This window comes from Meles meles, chromosome 5 (genome assembly GCF_922984935.1).
Source record: "Meles meles chromosome 5, mMelMel3.1 paternal haplotype, whole genome shotgun sequence".
NCBI classification, from domain to species: Eukaryota; Metazoa; Chordata; class Mammalia; order Carnivora; family Mustelidae; genus Meles; species Meles meles.
This window is the reverse complement of record NC_060070.1, coordinates 15,603,474-15,623,151: the sequence shown is the minus strand read 5'-3', so window position 1 is coordinate 15,623,151 and position 19,678 is coordinate 15,603,474. Positions and strand designations below refer to the sequence as shown.

Here is a 19,678-nt window from a genome sequence, read left to right as displayed (position 1 = left end):
GGATGTCCAATGGGCATCTTACACTTACCCTGACCAAATGGAGCTCGTGCTGTTCCCACAGAATGCTCCTGCTCCTTTCCTCATCTCCAGTAATAATTCCATTCCTCTAGTTCATCAGGTCAACAGTCTTGGTCACCATCCTTGGTCCTCTTGCTCTTTCACGCTTTGTGTGTGATCCTTCAACAAGTCCCCTCATCTCTACCTGCAAAATAAGTCTACATTTTGACTTCTTCCCATTGTTGCCTTCATTGCCTCTAACCTGATTCAAGGGGCTACCATCTCTCTCTGGGATTTTTGCAGTACCCTCCGAAGTGATTTTCTTGCTGCTGCCTGTGCCCCTCGCAGCTGGAGTGATCCTATAAAAACACAAATTAGATCTCGTTGGTCCTCTGCTTAGAGGCCTGCAGTGACTTCTCTTCTCTCTCAGGGTAAAGACAAAGGATATTCTATTACCTAGAGGGCTCATCCTGACCTGGTTTTGTTTCCATTCTCCCTTATTCTTTCCATTTCAGCTCACTGGGTCCTTTGCTGTCCTTTGAACATAACAAGTGTGTTTCTACCTCAGGACTTTTGCACTTGCTAATCCCATGGCCTGGAAAACTTCCCCCAGATACTGCATGGCTTCCCCTCTGCTGCCTCTAGGTCTTCACTCAGAAGTCGCTTTCCCAGGTTTTCCGTGCCTGATGACATCTAAAATTTCACTCTGCTTCCCCCATATATTTCTTCCTCCCCTTCCTGCCTAATTATTTTCTCTCCAGCTTTTTCTTTATAACTGTATACATTTCACAAACAATGATTTTGATTACTGTCCATCTTCCTGACTAGCACGTAAGCTCTGTGAGGGCAAGGATGTTCATCGGTTTTGTTCACTACTGTATCTTTAGTGCCTTTAAGTGGGCTTGGTGCATAGTGAGTATCCAGTAAACATTTATTAAATATTTAATAAATAATAATAATGATTATTATGCCATAATTATAACATGTTATAATTATACATAATTATAATTATAATAATATAAATAAACAATAAATTAAATATTTTAAATATTATATTTTATTTACTATTATAATATATAAATAAAATAAATATTAAATATTTATTAAATAAATGAATAGTACAAATGATATGTACTGATTGTAAGAAAAATTTTTTAAGATATCGAAAATTGCCAAAAACATTAAAATTCCTCAAGACCTTATGATTCTGAAGAAGCTATACTTCAGATTCTGGTGAACAGGTTTTCAGGTAGTTGACATCATATAATGAACTTTTTTTTTCTTTTTTTTACTGAATAATATGTTGTAGACATGTATTTTTAAAGATTGACAAACCATGAGAGACTGTGGACTCTGAGAAACAAACTAAGGGTTTTGGAGGGGAGGGGCAGGGGGATGGGTGAGCCTGGTGGTGGGTATTAAGGAGGGCAGGTATTGCATGGAGCACTGGGTGTGGTGCATAAACAATGAATCTTGGAACACTGAAAAAATAAAAAAAAAGAGATTTTACTGATTGATTGATGGATCTTGAGGAGAGGGAGGGTCAGAGGGAGGGAGAGAGGATCTCAAATGGGCTCTGGGCTGAGCATAGAGCCCGATGTGGGGCTCGACCCCATGACCCTGAGATCATGACCTGAACCAAAATCAAGAGTTGGGCACTTAACCAGCTGAGCGACCCAGGTGCCCCCATGTTGTAAATATTTTAAAAAGTCACTCGTTGTATCATCCTTATTAGCCCACGTTATCAATTGCCTGAAATATCATAATTTACTTACCAGTTCTTTCTGTTATTTCTTGGAGACACTCAGGTCGGTTTCACTCAAAGAATCATTATAAACCAAGTGTATTCATGTGTACTCCTATTTTCACATGTAGTGATCGTGTCCCTAGGGTAGATTCCTAGAACTTTGTTGGGTCCAAGTGAAATGCACATAGAAGTGGGAATAGTTCAGACACACTTGGGATGGAGAAGCAAGACTGAAGTCTTGGACCAACTGGGTGGAATCGTGCACGTAAATCAGTCCACATCATAGCATTATCTGTGCTCTTCATGAGCCAGAGAGACTGAATACATTTTACCTTTCATATGCTGAAAATAAGAACTCAGAGATATATTGATGTTGGTCTTTTATTGTTACACATTTTTCTAAACAGAAATATGATATGCTTTTGAGTGTATGCAATTACATGCTTTGTTAATCTTTGAATAGAGTGAAAGAATTTGCGGTAAACACTGAACATGGTAAAAAGGGAAAGCAATAATCATGTTTATTATCTTGGGTACTGAAAAATTGATACCAAATTACTGAAATGATTCTAATTTGCCTTTAAACTATGTCTATTTTTTGATGATCTCTTAGTCTGTAACATGTAAAGCATTAGAAATAGACCGTGCTATTTCAGCAAACCTATCTGAGATTTGAAATGAAATATTCATAGAAGAGCATAATCAACTGATTTTCCTTGACTGGCCCATTTCAGTATCTTAAAACACTCTGGATGTATGAAAACTGGTAACGGTCTTTGCTGGTGATTGAACACCTCTCTCTTTGAACATCCCTGCTGCTGATATATTTTTTATTATAGTTATGCTTGGGCATCACCCGGGGTATGCCCTAAGTAACACTTATATAGATCACTGCATAACGTCTGAAAATAAAGCAAGGGATGATACCCTAGAAGAAACATAGCACTGTCCTACTTCCTCATGAGGACCCAACAGAAACCCATGACTACATACATCCATTGTGATCTAGAGATTTCCTGCCACTGCTGCAGATCCTAAATGGTCCAGGACAAGAGGCAGAGAGTCTGTCTCCTTTGCTGTTACAAGATCTAAGATGCCATGAAAATTTTTGTACATTTCTGCCAACCGTAGGTACCTGGCTTTGACAGGCAGCCCTTACATGGCTTGCAGGGCAATGATGTGTTCTGTGTCCAGGAAACTGTGTTGTGATGAAAGTGGTGATTGGATCAGAGAGCTTAAGTCCTGAACTTTGTTTGATGAATGATCTCTTCTGTGGTGTTATAACTTGACTTATGTGTTGTTTGCCCTGTAGAAAATGTTTAAAGGAAAATGAGGAGAATAAGAATCAAGCCTTGAAGAATTGCAAGAAACATGAGGAATTTCTAGCTCAACTTGGTGACTTCTTAGATCCAGAGAAGAAGCATGAAAAGGCATCAGATGAAGATTTAATTCTAAAGGTGAATGCGCATGAAAAAGACGACGAATGTAGCAGTCATTCTGACATGCGCTGTGAATGGAATTGCTGTGATTGAGTCTGGGGGTGGCAGGAGAATGGGACAGTAGCCCAAATATAGCATTGCTTGACTGTGTGATCTGGGACAAGCCTTATCACCTCTCTGAGCTCAATTCCAAAGTCCTTTCGAACATTATTTGGGATTAATTACTATCCAGAAAAGATTAATTGTTTTGTCTTACATATATTTAGGTTGCCAAATACAACTGATCATTCATCTTAACAATGTGTTTTAGGGAGTTTTCTGTTTTAGTTACAGACAGAAGCACACACATACACACGAAACCCACACCCAAACCAGCTGTGTCATTTTGGGGATACTTACTGAGTCTAAGGTTAAGATTAGTTCTAAAGTACTTTTTAATTTTCCACTGGAATCAAATAATAATAAGGTTGCCAGTAAGGTGGAAATTGGTTATATTCAATGAATAATTCACTCAGCACATAGTGATTCATTAGGGCACCTGACGGTGTTGGAGGTCTCACCATATCTTTGCTCATTTCACACCTTTTGTATCCTTGCTTCCTGACAGATCTCCTTGCAGCCAATCTTTTTTTATTAAAATTAAAATTTATTAAAAGGTGTAATTGACATGCAACATTATATTAGTTTCAAGGGTATAGCATAATGATTTGACCTGGTATACACTGTGAAATGATCCCCATAGTAAGTCTAGTCACCATCTGTCACCATGAAGAGTTATAAAAAATTTATTATTTTTTTTCTTGAGAGGAACACTTTCAAGATGTACTTTCCTGGCAACTTGCAAATGTGTCCTAGGATTGTAGTCACCATGCTGCACACCATATCTCCATCACCTGTTCATTTCCCAGCTGGAAGTCTGTAGCCCCCATCCTCCTCCCCACGGGCAACAACCACTCTGTTCTCCATATTCATGTGCTTTTTTTGTTTTGTTTTGGCTCACCTGTTTTTTAGATTCCACATATAAATGAAAGTGTAGAGTATTTGTCTTTTGACTTATTTCATTTAGCATAATACTCTCAAAGTCCACCACTGTTGCCCCAAATGGCAAAGATTCATTCTCTCTCTTTGTTTTGGGGGGGGAGGGCAGAGGGAGAGGGAGGGAGAGAATCTTAAGCAGGTTCCATATCCTGCATGGAGGCAAATGTGGGGCTCCATCTCATGACCCTGAGATCATGATCTCAGCCAAAATCAAGAGTCAGATGCTTAACTGACTGAGCTACCCGGGTGCCCCATTTCAGTCTTTTATATGACTGAGTAGTATTCAAGGTTTATACACACACACACACGCATATATAATTTTCCATATATATATGAATATATATCTGTATTTATAAATTTATATATATATCTTTTTTCATCTATTGATGGACACTTAGGTTGTTTGTATAGCTTGGTTATTGTAAATAATGCTGCAGTGAACATATGTGTGCATATATCTTCTTTTATTTATTCATTTGAGAGAAGGAGCACGAGTGGGGGGGGGGAGAAGCAGAGGGAGAGGGACAAGTAGAATCCACACTGAGCATGGAGCCCATTGCCGGACTTCATCTCATGACCCTGATCATGACCTAAGCGGAAATCAAGAGTTGGATGTTTAATGGACTGAGTCACCCAGGTGCCCCGCATATATCTTTTCTAAATAGTGTTTTTATTTTCTTGGGATAAATGCTCAGAAGTGAAATTGCTGGATCATATGGTAATTATATTTTTAATGTTTTGAGGAGCCTCCATACTGTTTTCTACGGTGGATGTACCAGTTTACATTCCCACCCACAGTGCGCAAGGATTCCTCTTTCTCCATATCCTCTCCAATAGTTACTTTGTAAGTTTTTGATATTAGCCATTCTGACGGATGTAAACTGAAACCTCATGTGGTTTTGATTTGTGTTTCCTGGATGATGAATGATGTTGAACATCTTTTCATGTGTCTGTTTGCCATTTGTATGTCATCTTTGGAAAGATGGCTATTCAGTCCTCTGCCCATTTTTTTTTAAAAAAGATTTTATTTATTAGAGAAGGAGAGAGCAAGTGTGTGCACGCACACGAGCAGGGGGAAGAGGCAGATGGAGAGGGAGAGGCAGACTCTCTGCTGAGCAGGAAGCCTGATGCAGGACTCGATCCCAGGACCCTGAGATCATGACCCAAGCCAAAGGCAGAAGCTTAACTGACTGAGCCACCCAGGTGCCCCTGCCCACTTTTTTTAATTGGATTTTTTCCTTATACGAGGCCTTTATTTATTTTAGTATTAACCCCTTGTCAGGTACATGATTTGCAAATATTTTCTTCCCATTCAGTGTGTTGCCTTTTCACCTTTTTGATGGTTTTCTTGGCCATGCAGAAGCTTTTCAGTTTGGTAGAGTCTCACTTGTTATTTTTTATTTTATTTTGTTTTATTTTATTTTATTTTATTTTATTTTTTGCTTTTGTTGACTTTGCTTTTGGAGTCAGGTCCAAAAAAAAAAAATGTTGCTGATGTCAAGGAGCTAACTGCCTATATTTTCTTACAGGAATTTTATGGTTTCAGGTCTTATAGTCAAGTCTTTAATCCACGTTGTGTTCATTTTTGTGTGTGCTATAAGGTAATAGTCTAGTTTAATTCTTTTGCTTATGGCTGCCCAGTTTTCTCAGTATCACTTGTTGAAGAAATTATCCTTTCTGTATTGTATATTGTGTCTCCTTTGTTGTAAATTAATTGACTGTGTATATGTGCGGGTTTATTTCTGATCTCTCTGTTCCATTCTGTGGACGCATGTGTCTGTTTTTATGTTGTTAACATACTGTTTTGATGACTATAGCTCTGTAATATCATTTGGAATCAGACAACATGATCCCTCCAGTTTTGTTCTTCTTTCCCAAGATTGTTTTGTTTATTGAGGCTCTTTTGTGATTCCATCCAAACATTATCATTGGTCTATGTCTCTGAAAAATGCCATTGGGATTTTGATAGGATTGCGTCGAATCTATAGATTGCTTTGACTTATATGGACATTTTGACAATATTAACTCTCCCAATCCATGGGCACAGAATATCTTTCCGTTTATTTGTGTCTTCTTCAATTTATTTCATTAATCCATGCAGCCATTCTTAAAGCCACATCTCAGAATCTTATTAGTAAGCTTCTCAGCTGTACTTCCTACAAGGTGGAAAATTGTTTCAGTTAACTTCATGAAGCATTCCACTTTATTGACAGGTTCTGATAGCTCAGGCCTGATAGTCCCGAGGGTTCTAGATGCTTCTCCTCCACTTCCCTGTTGCACACGTGGACCAGGAGCCTGTCTGTCAAAGTCCACAGGCCAGTGTAGTTTGGGAGATTGTTTTTCAGAGCCAAATGATGGGGAAAAGAAAAGAGAATGGAGAACTTTCTTCTTTCATGACACCCTTCCCCTCATCAGAGATGAGCTCCAGGTGCTAATCTGGAAGTTGATATTGTATTAATTATGCCTTATTGTCTTCTGTATTTTGAATGCTTTGACATCTGGGGTCTTGCTGACCCAGGAGAGACTGATTCAGAGGGTTAGCCAATTTCTCCTAAATGACGCTCTGGGGAGCATGGCTTTCACATGCAAACCAGTCACTACCACACCCCAGCCATTTTTTCTGTCAGGCTCTGGGCCAATGTCCACCTTCCCGGATCACCACAGGGCTAGGTACCACACAGCACTTACACACCTCAGATTACTCTAACTAGTCAGTCCCAAGCCTGCTACCTCGCCTTGCTCACCTCATCCTGTGGAAAACATGACAAAGATTCTTACCTCTGTTTTCCTTGCTGTCCTCATCTCCTGACTGACCTGGTGCTTCCCTCCGTGGCCTCATGTGGCACAGCGTGCCCCTTCTTCTTGACAACTGTGAGTAACAAATTGTTTTGCAGCGGCAGCTCTCTCCAGATCTGTTCACTTCCCCATACCTGAATAACAAAAGAAACTATGTTTTAAAACAGATACTAGGGTTCTAGGGCTTTAGCATCTCAAATTAAAAAAAAAAAAAATCACTGGTCCAGAGGAGAAAGGCTGCTGTCTTGATCAACACTCACTAGGTGGTCCCCTGGGAAGTGGCACAAAACCACTCCTTCAATTTCAAAACCACTTCCTCCCTTTCACAGCTTTCCCAACCACATGTGCACCCCCTGCTCCCCCAAGAAACCAAGGAGGTGTTCCTCAGGACTTACCGGACATTCATCCATTTCACAGATATTTAGTGAGTGACTACTATGTGCTAGACACAGTTCTGGGAGCTGGTGGTGCCGCAGTGAATGAGATAAGACTGAATCTGCTCTTCTAGAAATTTTGTTATTGTGAGATAAAGATAATGAGGAAATAAACAAATATCCAATATTATCCCATGTAGTAAAGGGGAAGAAACACCAACGAGGATGTGGGGATAGTGAGGCAGGTTAGAGGTGTGACAGGCTAGTTTACATGGACTGGCTGAGGAGTGCCCCTCTGAGGTAGAAAATTTTTCCTTTTTAAAAATTATTTTAAATTCGGGGCGCCTGGGTGGCTCAGTGGGTTAAGCCGCTGCCTTCGGCTCAGGTCATGATCTCAGGGTCCTGGGATCAAGTCCCACATCGGGCTCTCTGCTCAGCAGGGAGCCTGCTTCCCTCTCTCTCTCTCTGCCTGCCTCTCTATCTACTTGTGATCTCTCTCTGTCAAATAAATAAAATATTTAAAAAAATAAATAAAAATTATTTTAAATTTAAATTTAAATTATTTTAAAATTATTTTTCAAAATTTAAGTTCAATTAATTAACATATAATATATTAGTTTCAGAGGTAGAGTTCAGTGATTCATCAGTTTTATAACACTCAGTGCTTATTATATCATGTGCTCTCCTTAATGTCCATCACCCAGTTACCCCAACCCCCATCCCCCTCCCTCCAGCAACCCTACTTGTTTCCTCTGATTAAGAGTCTCCTGTGGTTTGTCTCCCTCTCTGATTTTGTTTTATTTTTCCCTTCCCTCCCCTACAATCCTCTGGTTTGTTTCTTACATTCCACATATGAGTGAGATTGTATGATACCTACTTTTCTCTGATTGGCTTATTTCCCTTAGCATAATACCCTCCAGTTCCATCCTTGTTGTTGCAAATGGCAAGATTCCATTTTTTGAAGGGTGCATAGTATTCCATTGTGTACACACACACACACACACACACACACACCCACACCCACCCCTTCTTCATCCATTCATCTATTGATGGACATCTGGGTTCTTTCCATAGTTTGCCTACTGTGGACATTGCTGTATAAACATTGGGGTGCAGGTGACCCTTCGGACAGCTACATTTGTATCTTTGGGGTAGATCCCAGTAGTGTAATGGCTGGGTCATAGGACAGCTCAATTTTCAACTCTTTTCCAGAGTTTTGAAAGATATTGGGGACTGAGCATACACATATGCAGAAAAGTGTTGGGGAGGGTGGGCACGGCCCTGAGTTGGGAGCCAGATGCCTTGTTGGCCAGGTGCTGAGGCTGCCAGATATGCCGCTTCCCCAGAGCATCATAACGCAGATGCTGACTCTCTAACGTGGGGTCTCAGCTCTTCCTGCAGGCGTCCTCGTGGCCCTCCAGCCTGAACTGTCTGCAGGGCTGGTTCCGCAGGCCAAGGAGCTTGTCTGATTTCATTTTCCCTCCTTGTAAATCTTATAAATTTTATTCATGCTTTCTGCTGACAGCCTAAACGCACAACATAGAGAGTGAAAAGCTCTGCTAATCCTAATGATAGACACTGTTTGAGCATGTTATTCGGGATTTTTCTATGCTTATATTAATTAGGAGGATTTTCTTTTTAAAAACAAAGTCCTGCTTTCTTTTCTGTGCCCACCCCCCCACCCCAGGTAGCGCCTCGCATGCCATTGGCGCCAGCAGACGTGGGCAGAATAGAAGTCCTTTGCTCCCTCCCCTGCTGTAATCTCTGTGGAACATCACCTTTCCTCGATTATTTAAGCCAGGGGCTTGCTGGTGCCTGCTCTGTCGGGAAGCATTTGGCAAGGCTCTCAGTAGCGCTGCCCTGAAGCTATCTTTTGATTAATTTTAATTTGATCACTGGGTCTGCGCATAACAACAGAGTTTAGAGGCTGCTTTTGAAAATGTGTTCTTTTGAGTGGATGGAGGGATAGTGCTTCCCCGGGTATCCTGTGATCATGCAGTCAGCGGGGTACGTAGATCGGAGTTGCTTACAGGAAGCCGAAGGAAGTTGTTAATTTTTATCAGCTAGCTGTAACTGCTTTCTCTACAGCTTAGAGAGCTGTGCGAGGAAAACGCCTTGGTGAAAGGACAGATTGTTACTCTTGAAGAGACTATAAATGTCCATGAGATGGAAGCAAAAGCTAGCAGAGAAACCATCATGAGGCTGGTTTCTGAAGTCAACAGAGAGCAGAAAAAAGCTGCCTCCTGCACCGAGGAAAGAGACAAGCTGAACCAGGTACAGTATGTGAAGTGTGTATGTGCATCCGCGATCATGTTTATGAAGCGGAAATTGACAGCCAGATGTGGGTGAGCACACTGGCATGACCGACCACAGCTTCCAGAGGCTGCTGTCAGCAGGAGGGCTGGGGGGCAGCGTGGGACTCGGTGACCCGAGCAGGCTGTTGGATACATAGCTTTTTCCTAATTAGGAAACACACACACACACACACACACACACACACACACACACACACCATATTTAAAGGTAGAGTCTGTAGAGAACTATGTTCTCCTTTAGTTAGCCTCTAAGGATTTTGAAAACTCAAACGTTAACCTTTTTCGAACAGATAGGTAATGCATCCACCAGATACAAAATTCCAAATAGACATAAAGGTATATGGTGAAAAAAAAAAAGTTATATGGTGAAAATCTTCCCCACCCCCACCCCTCCGGCTAGCCACGCAGTTGTTCTCCTCAGAGGCAAACTCTGTTAACAGTTATCTTTTTATACCATTCTAGAAATGTTCTATGATGTGTATACTTACTCTTTTTAAAATTTAATATTAATACAAACGGCAACATGCTCTGCATTATATTTTTCCTTTCATTTAAAGATAAAATGGGAATATACCACACACTGTTATAAGCAAGGCTGCTATGAATAATCTGATATTATTTGTCATGCTGGAGAATGTGTCAGTAAGACAAAACCCTAGAATATATATACTTGCAAGATCGAAGGAGGTGGGTGTTACTGAGAAGAGACTGTCATGGGGCACCTGGGTCGCTCAGTCGGTTAAGCATCTGCCTTTGGCTCAGGTCAGATCCCCGGGTTCTGGGATCGAGCCCCACGTTGGGCTCCCTGATCAGTGGGGAGTCCCTTCTTCCTCTCCCACTCCCCCTGCTTGTGCTCTTTCCCTCTGTCAAATAAGTAAATAAAATCTTAAAAAAATAAAGAAGACTGTCAAAGGGAAGTACCTTAATACTAGACCTTTAATAGTATAATGAATTGCTTGATCTTTTCAAATTACCCAAAGCTGTGTTTGAGTATGCCAATCAATCCTATATGTTTTTCATGCTATATGATGTTTCAACTATATTTTTATATTCTGTGTCAAAGAAACGAATTATGGGATTAATAATAATGGTGAATTTTCAAAAGTGAAAGCGAGCCAGTGCAATCCGTTAACAAAATACATAGAAGACAATTAAGTGGTAAAGGAGATGTAGTTCAAAATCAGATAATGACTGGACTGGATTCAGGTTCAATGTTTTTTGGCGAGGACATTTCAAAGTTTAAGTTGTAGATGTCATATTATAGGCACGTTATACTGGATTGTTCCTTGTTGCTGACACTAAGTTTGCCCATCTCTTTAGCGTAAAGGGACTTTTTTTTTTCTTCTTCAGTTAAGTAAGGTATCCCTGGGCAGATTATTCCTGATAATTGGCAGGTTTATTTCTGTTCCCCGTTGACTTTACTGAGTGGTATTATCATCATCACTGATTCTTGTCTGGATTAATTTACATCATGGGGGGGGCAAAAAGGTAATATTCAAATTTTACCATTCTTCTGCCTATTAGCTGGCATTCTTCTGTAAAGAAAAGATTTTATTTTTTTCTTTTCAGTTCTGTGGACACATGGATTTATATTTACTCACTGTGTTACAGTCGATTACTTTTTTTCTGGTGCTCCAAATTCACTCTATTGGCCTAGCAGCAGCCCCTCTGGGATGGTCTCTGTGACCTTATAACCTTTCTGTGGTCTGAGGATCACTTAGAATTTTCAGACACAGAACTAAAATCGACCTGTTCTGTAGGGATCGTTGGTGCCTTTCCCTGGAGAATGGTGCTTACAACTAAGATTTAGGCTCTCGATGCGCTTACTGCTATTAGGCTGTTTCTTTTGGTGGACTGAGCTAGAAATACATTTTTAGTAATCAACTCTTAGTGGTATGTTTAATCAAAAGTGATAGAGTTTTCTTATTATCTTTGTGCTTTATATTAGTATCTTGTGAATCTTAATCGTAATATCTACTCTTTTGCTTTGTCTTACTATATACATAAAAGTATTTCAGAATTATGCTTTTAATGCTTTACCTACCAGTGAAACTTCTGAATGGAGCAGTTTCAGGCTTTCAGATTTTTTACACGAATCCTATCAGTAACCATTTCTATAATAGTCACCATTTATTGATCACTTACTATTAGCACAGTCATTGTGCTAAGTGTACTCTGCTCAAGTTCACATAGCTCTTAAGTGGCAAAGCTTGGATTTGAACCCTGCTCATGACATTATTTTGCCATCATCTGTAATCCCTTTCCATGTGTGTTCACAGCTATGTCCTATATACCTGTCTGATGCAAGTTATTTGTCAGTGAGACAGCAGCAATAAGTAGCTATGCAAATTTCCTTAGTGAATGAATAACTTGAATTCGATTACAAATAGTAATGATTAAAATATCAAGCCTTGAAAATTAGGCAGAGAATAAGAATGCATTTCTGGGGGCACCTGGGTGGCTCAGTCGTTAAGCGTCTGCCTTCGGCTTGGGTCATGATCCCAGGGTCCTGGGATCAAGCCCCACGTCGGGCTCCCTGCTTGGTGGGAAGCCTGCTTCACCCTCTTCCACTCCCCCTGCTTGTGTTCCTTCTCTTGCTGTGTCTCTCTCTATCAGATTAAAAAAAAAAAAAAAAAGAATGCATTTCTGAAGATGAGCAGTAGGAAATGACAATACGAAAATGTGCTATAGGGGCACCTGGGTGGCTCAGTGGGTTAATGCCTCTGCCTTCAGCTCAGGTCATGATCCTAGGGTCCTGGGATCAAGCCCCACGTCGGGCTCTCTGCTCCGCGGGGAGCCTGCTTCCTCTTCTCTCTCTGCCTGCCTCTCTGCCTAGTTGTGATTTCTCTCTGTCAAATGAATAAAATATTAAAAAAAAAAAAAGAAAATGTGCTATAAGAGCCCATTAAAAAAAACAACAACTTGTTTCTCATATGTATTTTTACTTGTAAATGATGCAGTGTTGTTCAGGCTTGGACACACATTCATTTTAGGATGTAGTTCCTGCCAAAATAATAAAAATTGTAAAAAAAAAAGTGTAATAAAAAACTAGAGGTCTTTAATAAAGTGCTCATTCATAGGATTATGACTGCAAAGATTTACTACTGAAAAATACTGTCAAATGGTTTTTACTGACACATTAATGGCCTCAGGAAGTGTCTTCATAATGCTTTCTAAAGCTCTGTTTTTGAGGTAGGAAACTTACTTTATTAGGGAAGCCCAGAATGACTGTGGGAGTAGTAATATTTGCAGGCTGGGTGCTGTTTTACGAAACTCAGCTTTTCTCTTTCTTAAACTCTATTTACTTTATGAAAATTTCCCCAATAAAAAACCAGATGATTTATTATATGCAAGGAAAGTATATTATTTGAAAATCTTGAGTACTTAATATTGAAGTATGTTTTAACAACTCTCAAAGATTGGCAGTTTTTCTTTCTGTTATTTTTAAGTAGTCCAGGGTTCAGAAGAGTAGGCACTTACTCTCCACAAGCCACACATGCATTTCCTATAGGCCATACAAGTTCAGATCAGATCAGAAACTAAACTTACGGGATTTTAAACAGCTTCTTTTCCTTCATGCTGTTGACATTTCCTTTAATTCTGGTAGCTAGAGTCAAAGCTGAGAAAGACTATTGGTTTTGGAGTCAGGCAGGTCTGGTTTGGAATGATGTCCCTTCTGCTTTTTTGGTTTGTTAGCATGAAGTAGCGAATGGAAGAGAGACTAGCATGGGACAGTTCTCAGGGAGTAGAGTGGTTAAAAGACTGGGCTCTCAGGTTTTAATCTGGACTCCAGAGTCATTTAGCTATGTGATCTGAGGTATACGGCCTTACCTCTCGGAACCTCAGTTTCTTGTCTGTAAAATAGAAAAATAATTTAAGGATCCATCTCTTAAAATTATTCTTAGAACTGGATGACATGATATACACGAAGTACTCGGGACATGCCCATCACACTTGATGCTCTGTGTTTTTATTTCCTCTCCCTAGTTATTTATATTTACCCAGGGATCCAAAGAAGCAAAATCATTTTCAGGGTATAGGCATCTGGAAATAAGTTCCTGGAAGTGAGGACTTACTAGGACCAACTACTAAAGAAATTGAAGATCTCTTTACAATCTTAGAATCATGATGTTGGAAGTGACCTTACGGCCTTTTAGAATCTAGATCATGTAACCCTCTATGTGGAATCAGAATCACCTTTATTTCCTTTCTTTTTTTTTTTTAAGATTTTATTTATTGATTTATTTGACAGAGATCACGAGTAGGCAGAGAGGCAGACAGAGAGAGAGGGGAAGCAGGCTCCCTGCTGAGCAGAGAGCCTAATGCGGGGCTGGATCCCAGGACCCTGAGATTATGACCTGAGCCAAAGGCAGAGGCTTTAACCCACTGAGCCACCCAGGCGCCCCCAGAATCATCTTTAAAATGTCACTGTCTAGCTAGTTTTCCAGCCTTCACTTGAACTCTTCCAGAGACGGGGATCTCAGTACCGAACAAGGAAATCCATATTCTCTGTAAAGTTCTTGAAAAAAAAAAAAGATTTATTAGAGAGACAGAGAGAAAGAATACAGGTGGTAGGGCAGAGGGAGAGGGAGAGAGAATCCCAAGGAGACTCTGTCTTGAGTGAGGAGCCCAGATGCAGGCCTTGATCCCACAACCATGACGTCATGACCTGAGTCAAAATCAAGATTCAGCCACTCAACCGACTGCACCACCCTGGCCCTCTCTGTATAGTTCTAATTTTTTTTGACAGTTCTTCATTATAGCATGTCAGGATCAGAATCCCCAAAATTTACATTCTCATCCTGGTTCTATCTTAATGAAACTTCATAGAATAAACGGAAATCTCTTTCTTATGGCTAACCTTAAAGCATTTGAAGATGCTTATCATGGATTTCTATGTTTTTTCTTTTGGCTAAGCAGCCTGTATCTCTCAAACGTTGAGCCTTCTTTCGTATCATCTGTGAGGCTGGGAGAGTCCTGGCCTCTGGGTGAAGATTTAAAATGAAAATAAGGGCGCCTGGGTGGCTCAGTGGGTTAAAGCCTCTGCCTTCAGCTCGGGTCGTGATCTCAGGGTCCTGGGATCGAGGCCCGCATCAGGCCCTCTGCTCAGAGGGGAGCCTGTTTCCACCTCTCTCTCTCTTTCTCTGCCTGCCTGTGTACCTGTGATCTCTGTCTGTCAAATAAATAGATGAAATCTTTAAAAAAAATAAATAAAATGAAAATAAGCACTAAAATAATATTTGTTTATAAGACTCCGAAGTAAAATTTAAAGCCTTCTCTCCTACTTCTAGCTTCACGGGGCATTCCTGTTTTAGCTTCTGGTACTTATCATTGAGACTTTAAAGGAATACATTTCTATTCCTGATTCACCAATGTGAGATCATATTTTTAGACTTTTTGTCACATGTAGAAGAATTTAATGCTTTTTAATTTTTACTTCCCTCTCTCTACTTCTCAGTTTTATTATTGTATTTACATTGTCAAGGTTTTACACTCTGTTCTATAACCATAATTAAGCCTTCTGTGGTTTGCTTTTAAATTCGTTCTATACATTCAAAATAAATTAAAACAACATTTTAAATAAAACAGTTACATAAATATTTGTATTACAGGCTTAATGCTAGCATGTGATGCTGAACCCATTCCATTTTGACAATGTCCCTCTTAACATTGCCAGCTGGGAACTGTCCATGGTCCTCCAGGCACAATCTGACCAGCTCAGGGCGGAGTGTTAGCAGTTGTATGGCGAAGCTCAGGAACACGCTGGCCCCCCAGGCAGCTAAATTCATTGTCAACTTGTGTTTGTCAGTAATGAGAATTTCAGACTTATGCTGAATTCTTATTGTTTTTCAAGGCCAATGATGTCAGTGGGACAACCTAACTGGTGTGTGTGTTTCTGTGTGTGTGTGTGTGTGTGTGTGTTCTTACCACTATTGACTCAGCATTGGACCAGACTTTCCTGGATGTTTTCATAGTTGTCTCTGTTCTGTCATATCTTCCTTCCATTTCTAGGCCCCCAGCTATAGGTCCCTTCTCTAGAGATGATCAGAACTGGCAGTTACTTTTGCTTATTTCTAGAGAGATGCTCTTTTTATGTAGGTACAAATGGCACGAGACATATGGTTAGGCACCTTACTTTTCTCACTGACTGTATCTTGGAGAGTCTTCCATATCAGTACATAAAAAATATCCTTAGTTCTTTTTTTTTTTTTAAAGATTTTATTTATTCGACACAGAGAGATCACAAGCAGGCAGAGAGGCAGGCAGAGAGAGAGAGAGAGGAGGAAGCAGGCTCCCTGCCCAGCAGAGAGCCCAATGTGGGACTCGATCCCAGGACCCTGAGATCATGACCTAAGCTGAAGGCAGAGGCTTAACTCACTGAGCCACCCAGGCGTCCCTCCTTAGTTCTTTTTATGAGTGACATACGTTCTACGGTATAGATGTCTTGTATTTGTTTAGCTGGTCACATATCACTGAATATTTGTGTAGTACCTAATCTTTTGCTATACTGTAATGGAATAACTTAAAAATTAAAAAAAAAATTTTAAAAGGTTTTATTTATTTATTTGCCAGAGAAAGAGAGAGAGCACAAGCAGGAGAAGCAGCAAGCAGAGGGAGAGCAAGGAGCAGGCTCTCTGCTGAGCAGGGAGCCCAATGCGGGACTCGATCCCAGGACCCTAGGATTATGACCTGAGCTGAAGGCAGATGCTTAACCGACTGAGGCACCCAGGCGCCCCCAAATTTTTTTTTAATTTTAATTCAATTAATTAACATATAAAGTATTATTGGTTTCAGAGGTACGGGTCTGTGATTCATTAGTTTTTCTATAATGCCCAGTGCTCATTACATCACATGCCCTCCTTAACGTCCATCACCCAGTTCTCCCATCCCTCCGGTCCCCTTCCCCTTCAGCAATCCTCAGTTTGTTTCCTATGATTAAGAGTCTCTTATGGTTTGTCTCCCTCTCTGGTTTCATCCTGTTTTATTTTTCCCTCTCTTCCCCTGTGATCCTCTGTTTTGTTTCTTAAATTCCTCATATGAGTGAGGTCACATTATAATTGCTTTTCTGTGACTGACTTATTTTACTTAGCATAATACCCTCTAGTTGTAATGGAATAACTTTGTGCATATGTCCTTTTCCGTATTTAGTAATCTCCCCTACAGATCTGTCCTGGGGACTGGACTCGCAGGACCACAGGCTGTGTGCACATTCTATTTTGCTAAATGTTTATACCAGAATTATACGTATCCACACGCCCACCAACAATGTATATGAGTACCCATTCAGGAAGAATTTCCGAGTTTATTTGTTAATTTTAACTGCACTAGGTTAAAGTAATCAACTGGTTTTTCATTTTACGTAATTTGTCTAGGGTTGGATGAATTTAACTCAAGTCAGAGGTTCTCCACCCAAAGAATAATTAGCCATGGATTTTCGAGAGGCAGTTTGATCTCATGCATATCCAAATCTAATAGTTAGCAGCATTAAAATAGGAAACAACTGCATTTTAAAAACAAACCTTTGAATGGCTTTATCACGTAATGCATTAATGATGATTAATGCATTGATTCTCATTAATTAATGAGAATTAATATAGACATGCATTTAATTGGGAAGGTAGATTGAATACCTTAATCATATTATTTACAACTGTTCTGGTTAAAAGTGGTTGTGAAGGGGTCATTATTCATTTCTTGCATTGGTAGGACAAACGAAAAGTGAATGGTTTTGTTAAATAACTCATCCCTATCAGCGTCTCTCTAGTGGCTGTCCTCTTTTGCAAATATGATTTCCTCTGTGGAGGTCAGCCCTGATTTTGCTCAGAGGGAGCTACTCGTCTCTTGTTCTGTGTGTCAGTGTGGTCTGACAGCGGTCCCCAGGACCTGGCCAGTGATACCGATGTCACATTACTTGAGCGTATCCTTGAGGTAGCCATGCAACCAGACTCCACTTCAGGGCTGTTTCTGCGAGCTCTGCGGTAATTGCATTTGTAGTCTGAGGACATCTGTTTCCGGCAGATCGGCGCAGTGTTCGAAACCCTGAAGCACTTAATCAGAGCACTGAGGGAGGGGCCGTCCCTAAGGCCTTGTGCCTGGCTCCCCAGGGCTGCACTTCATGTGAGAAACAACACGGACTTCATGGGGCTGAAACGTGTCCAGAAACGAAATCTGGCCAGCTGCCACGTGCCACTGTATTTTATGACCACAAATTGAGTTTTCTGATTTTTACCAGTCATAAAGGTTTGTGCTCTGAATTTGTGGGGAATGGTTTGGGCTCTTGTCTTGAAAGCAGGGAGACAAGAGTCTGATATTGGGGATGGAAAAAATTCCTCATTGCTGGAATATTTTCACTGTGTTTATTGGTCTCCTGGTGTAAGCCATTGGTTGGTTAGCACACTCCAAACTGACAGTAAGTCTGTAGTACTCAAGCATCTGATATATTTTTTAGTGTGTATTTTGAGGACCTTTCTTACGTGGTTAAAAATATCACTTTCTGGGTCATGGAAATTCCCCTTTTTTACATTAGGGTTTTCTTTCCATATAAAAGTTAACACAGAATATTCTAGAAGGTTTTAGAGCTTGAAGGGGATTAGAATTCATTATCATCTCTGCAGCACTGAGTTTGGGACCTTCAGTTTTCTAACCACATGTTAGATGGTCATTTCTAAGTAAAGTAGGGGCCTAATTTATTATCATCAGTTGCGATACTGGTTATCCAAATTGAGTAGCTTTTGTATTACTATCTTTTTTCTTTTAAAGATTTTATTTGTTTATTTGACAGAGATGCAACGAGAGAAGGAACACAAGCAAGGGGAGTGGAAGAAGGAGAAGCAGTCTTCCTGCCGAGCAGGCAGCCAGATGTGGGGCTCAATCCCAGGACCCTGGGAACATGCCCTGAGCCAAAGGCAGACACTTAACAACTGAGCCACCCAGGAGCCCCTATTGTATTACTCTCTGAAAAGAAATCTGTAAAGTATTAAAATATTGTATTTGTGATAAAGTGTCCTTGACTCTACCTTAAGGGCCATAATTTAATTAGCACCAGTGGGGCTTCTCCACAAAGAGGACCAGTATCCGAAAGGGACCAGGGAAGTGAAGCTGTTGCCAGGACCTTGAGACCAAAGCATTTCACAAAATAGGTCCCACAATTAGTTTAGCCATTCCTTTTCTGAAAAGGTCAGACTTCCTTAACTACTTAGCCATGCTCAGTAACTTTTTATTTCAAGTTGATGCCAGGGACTTCCTTGATTTAAAAAAAAAAATCACCAGAAGAAAAAAAAAGTAAGATATTCTCTTTTTTATAAAAAGTAAAGTCATAGCAATTCAAGGAACATCTTTCTTGTCTCCAAGCTGTTGGTGGAGATAAATTCCTTTTAAAGTCTAGTTCCAGTGTGAAAGGGTTGGTAATAGGGAGGGCACGTACTGCAGGGTTGAGTGCATTTTAACTGGCAGCCTAAAATGTTACTGGCCTGTTTAGGCATAGAATCTGTTAATTGAAGATCATGTTTCTTTTTTGTTGCTTTTGACCCTAACATACCATTTGTAATAAATAACAATTTTTTTCCCCCAGTTAACTAGGCTGTAATACCGTAGCAGGTTACTAGTTAACACTGGTTAATATTGGTTAACCAGTTGCTTATTTTTATCTGATGTGGACTCATGTGTTTTAGAAAGCCATGTCAACAAGTTTTTTTTTTTTCCCCCGATTTTTTTTTTTATTTGTTTATTTACAGCATAACAGTGTTTATTGTTTTGGCATCACACCCAGTGCTCCATGCAATACGTGCCCTCCCTATTACCCACCACCTGGTTCCTCAACCTCCCCCCCCGCCCCGCCCCTTCAAAACCCTCTGGTTGTTTTCCAGAGTCCATAGTCTCTCATGGTTCATCTCCCCTTCCAGTTTCCCTCAACTCCCTTCTCCTCTCCATCTCCCCATGACCTCCATGTTATTTGTTATGCTCCACAAATAA

The 19,678-nt window shown here is 40.4% G+C and overlaps 1 protein-coding gene across 1 annotated transcript in view; it reads left to right on the top strand.

The window, feature by feature from the left end:
• The window catches only part of CCDC170 (coiled-coil domain containing 170), a 98,836-nt gene that overhangs the window by 47,961 nt on the left and 31,197 nt on the right, over positions 1-19,678 (top strand). The window contains exons 5-6 of the mRNA XM_046005738.1: positions 3,057-3,201; positions 9,480-9,665. Of these exons, the coding sequence (XP_045861694.1) occupies positions 3,057-3,201; positions 9,480-9,665 (331 nt within the window). The remainder of the gene's footprint in view (positions 1-3,056; positions 3,202-9,479; positions 9,666-19,678) is intronic.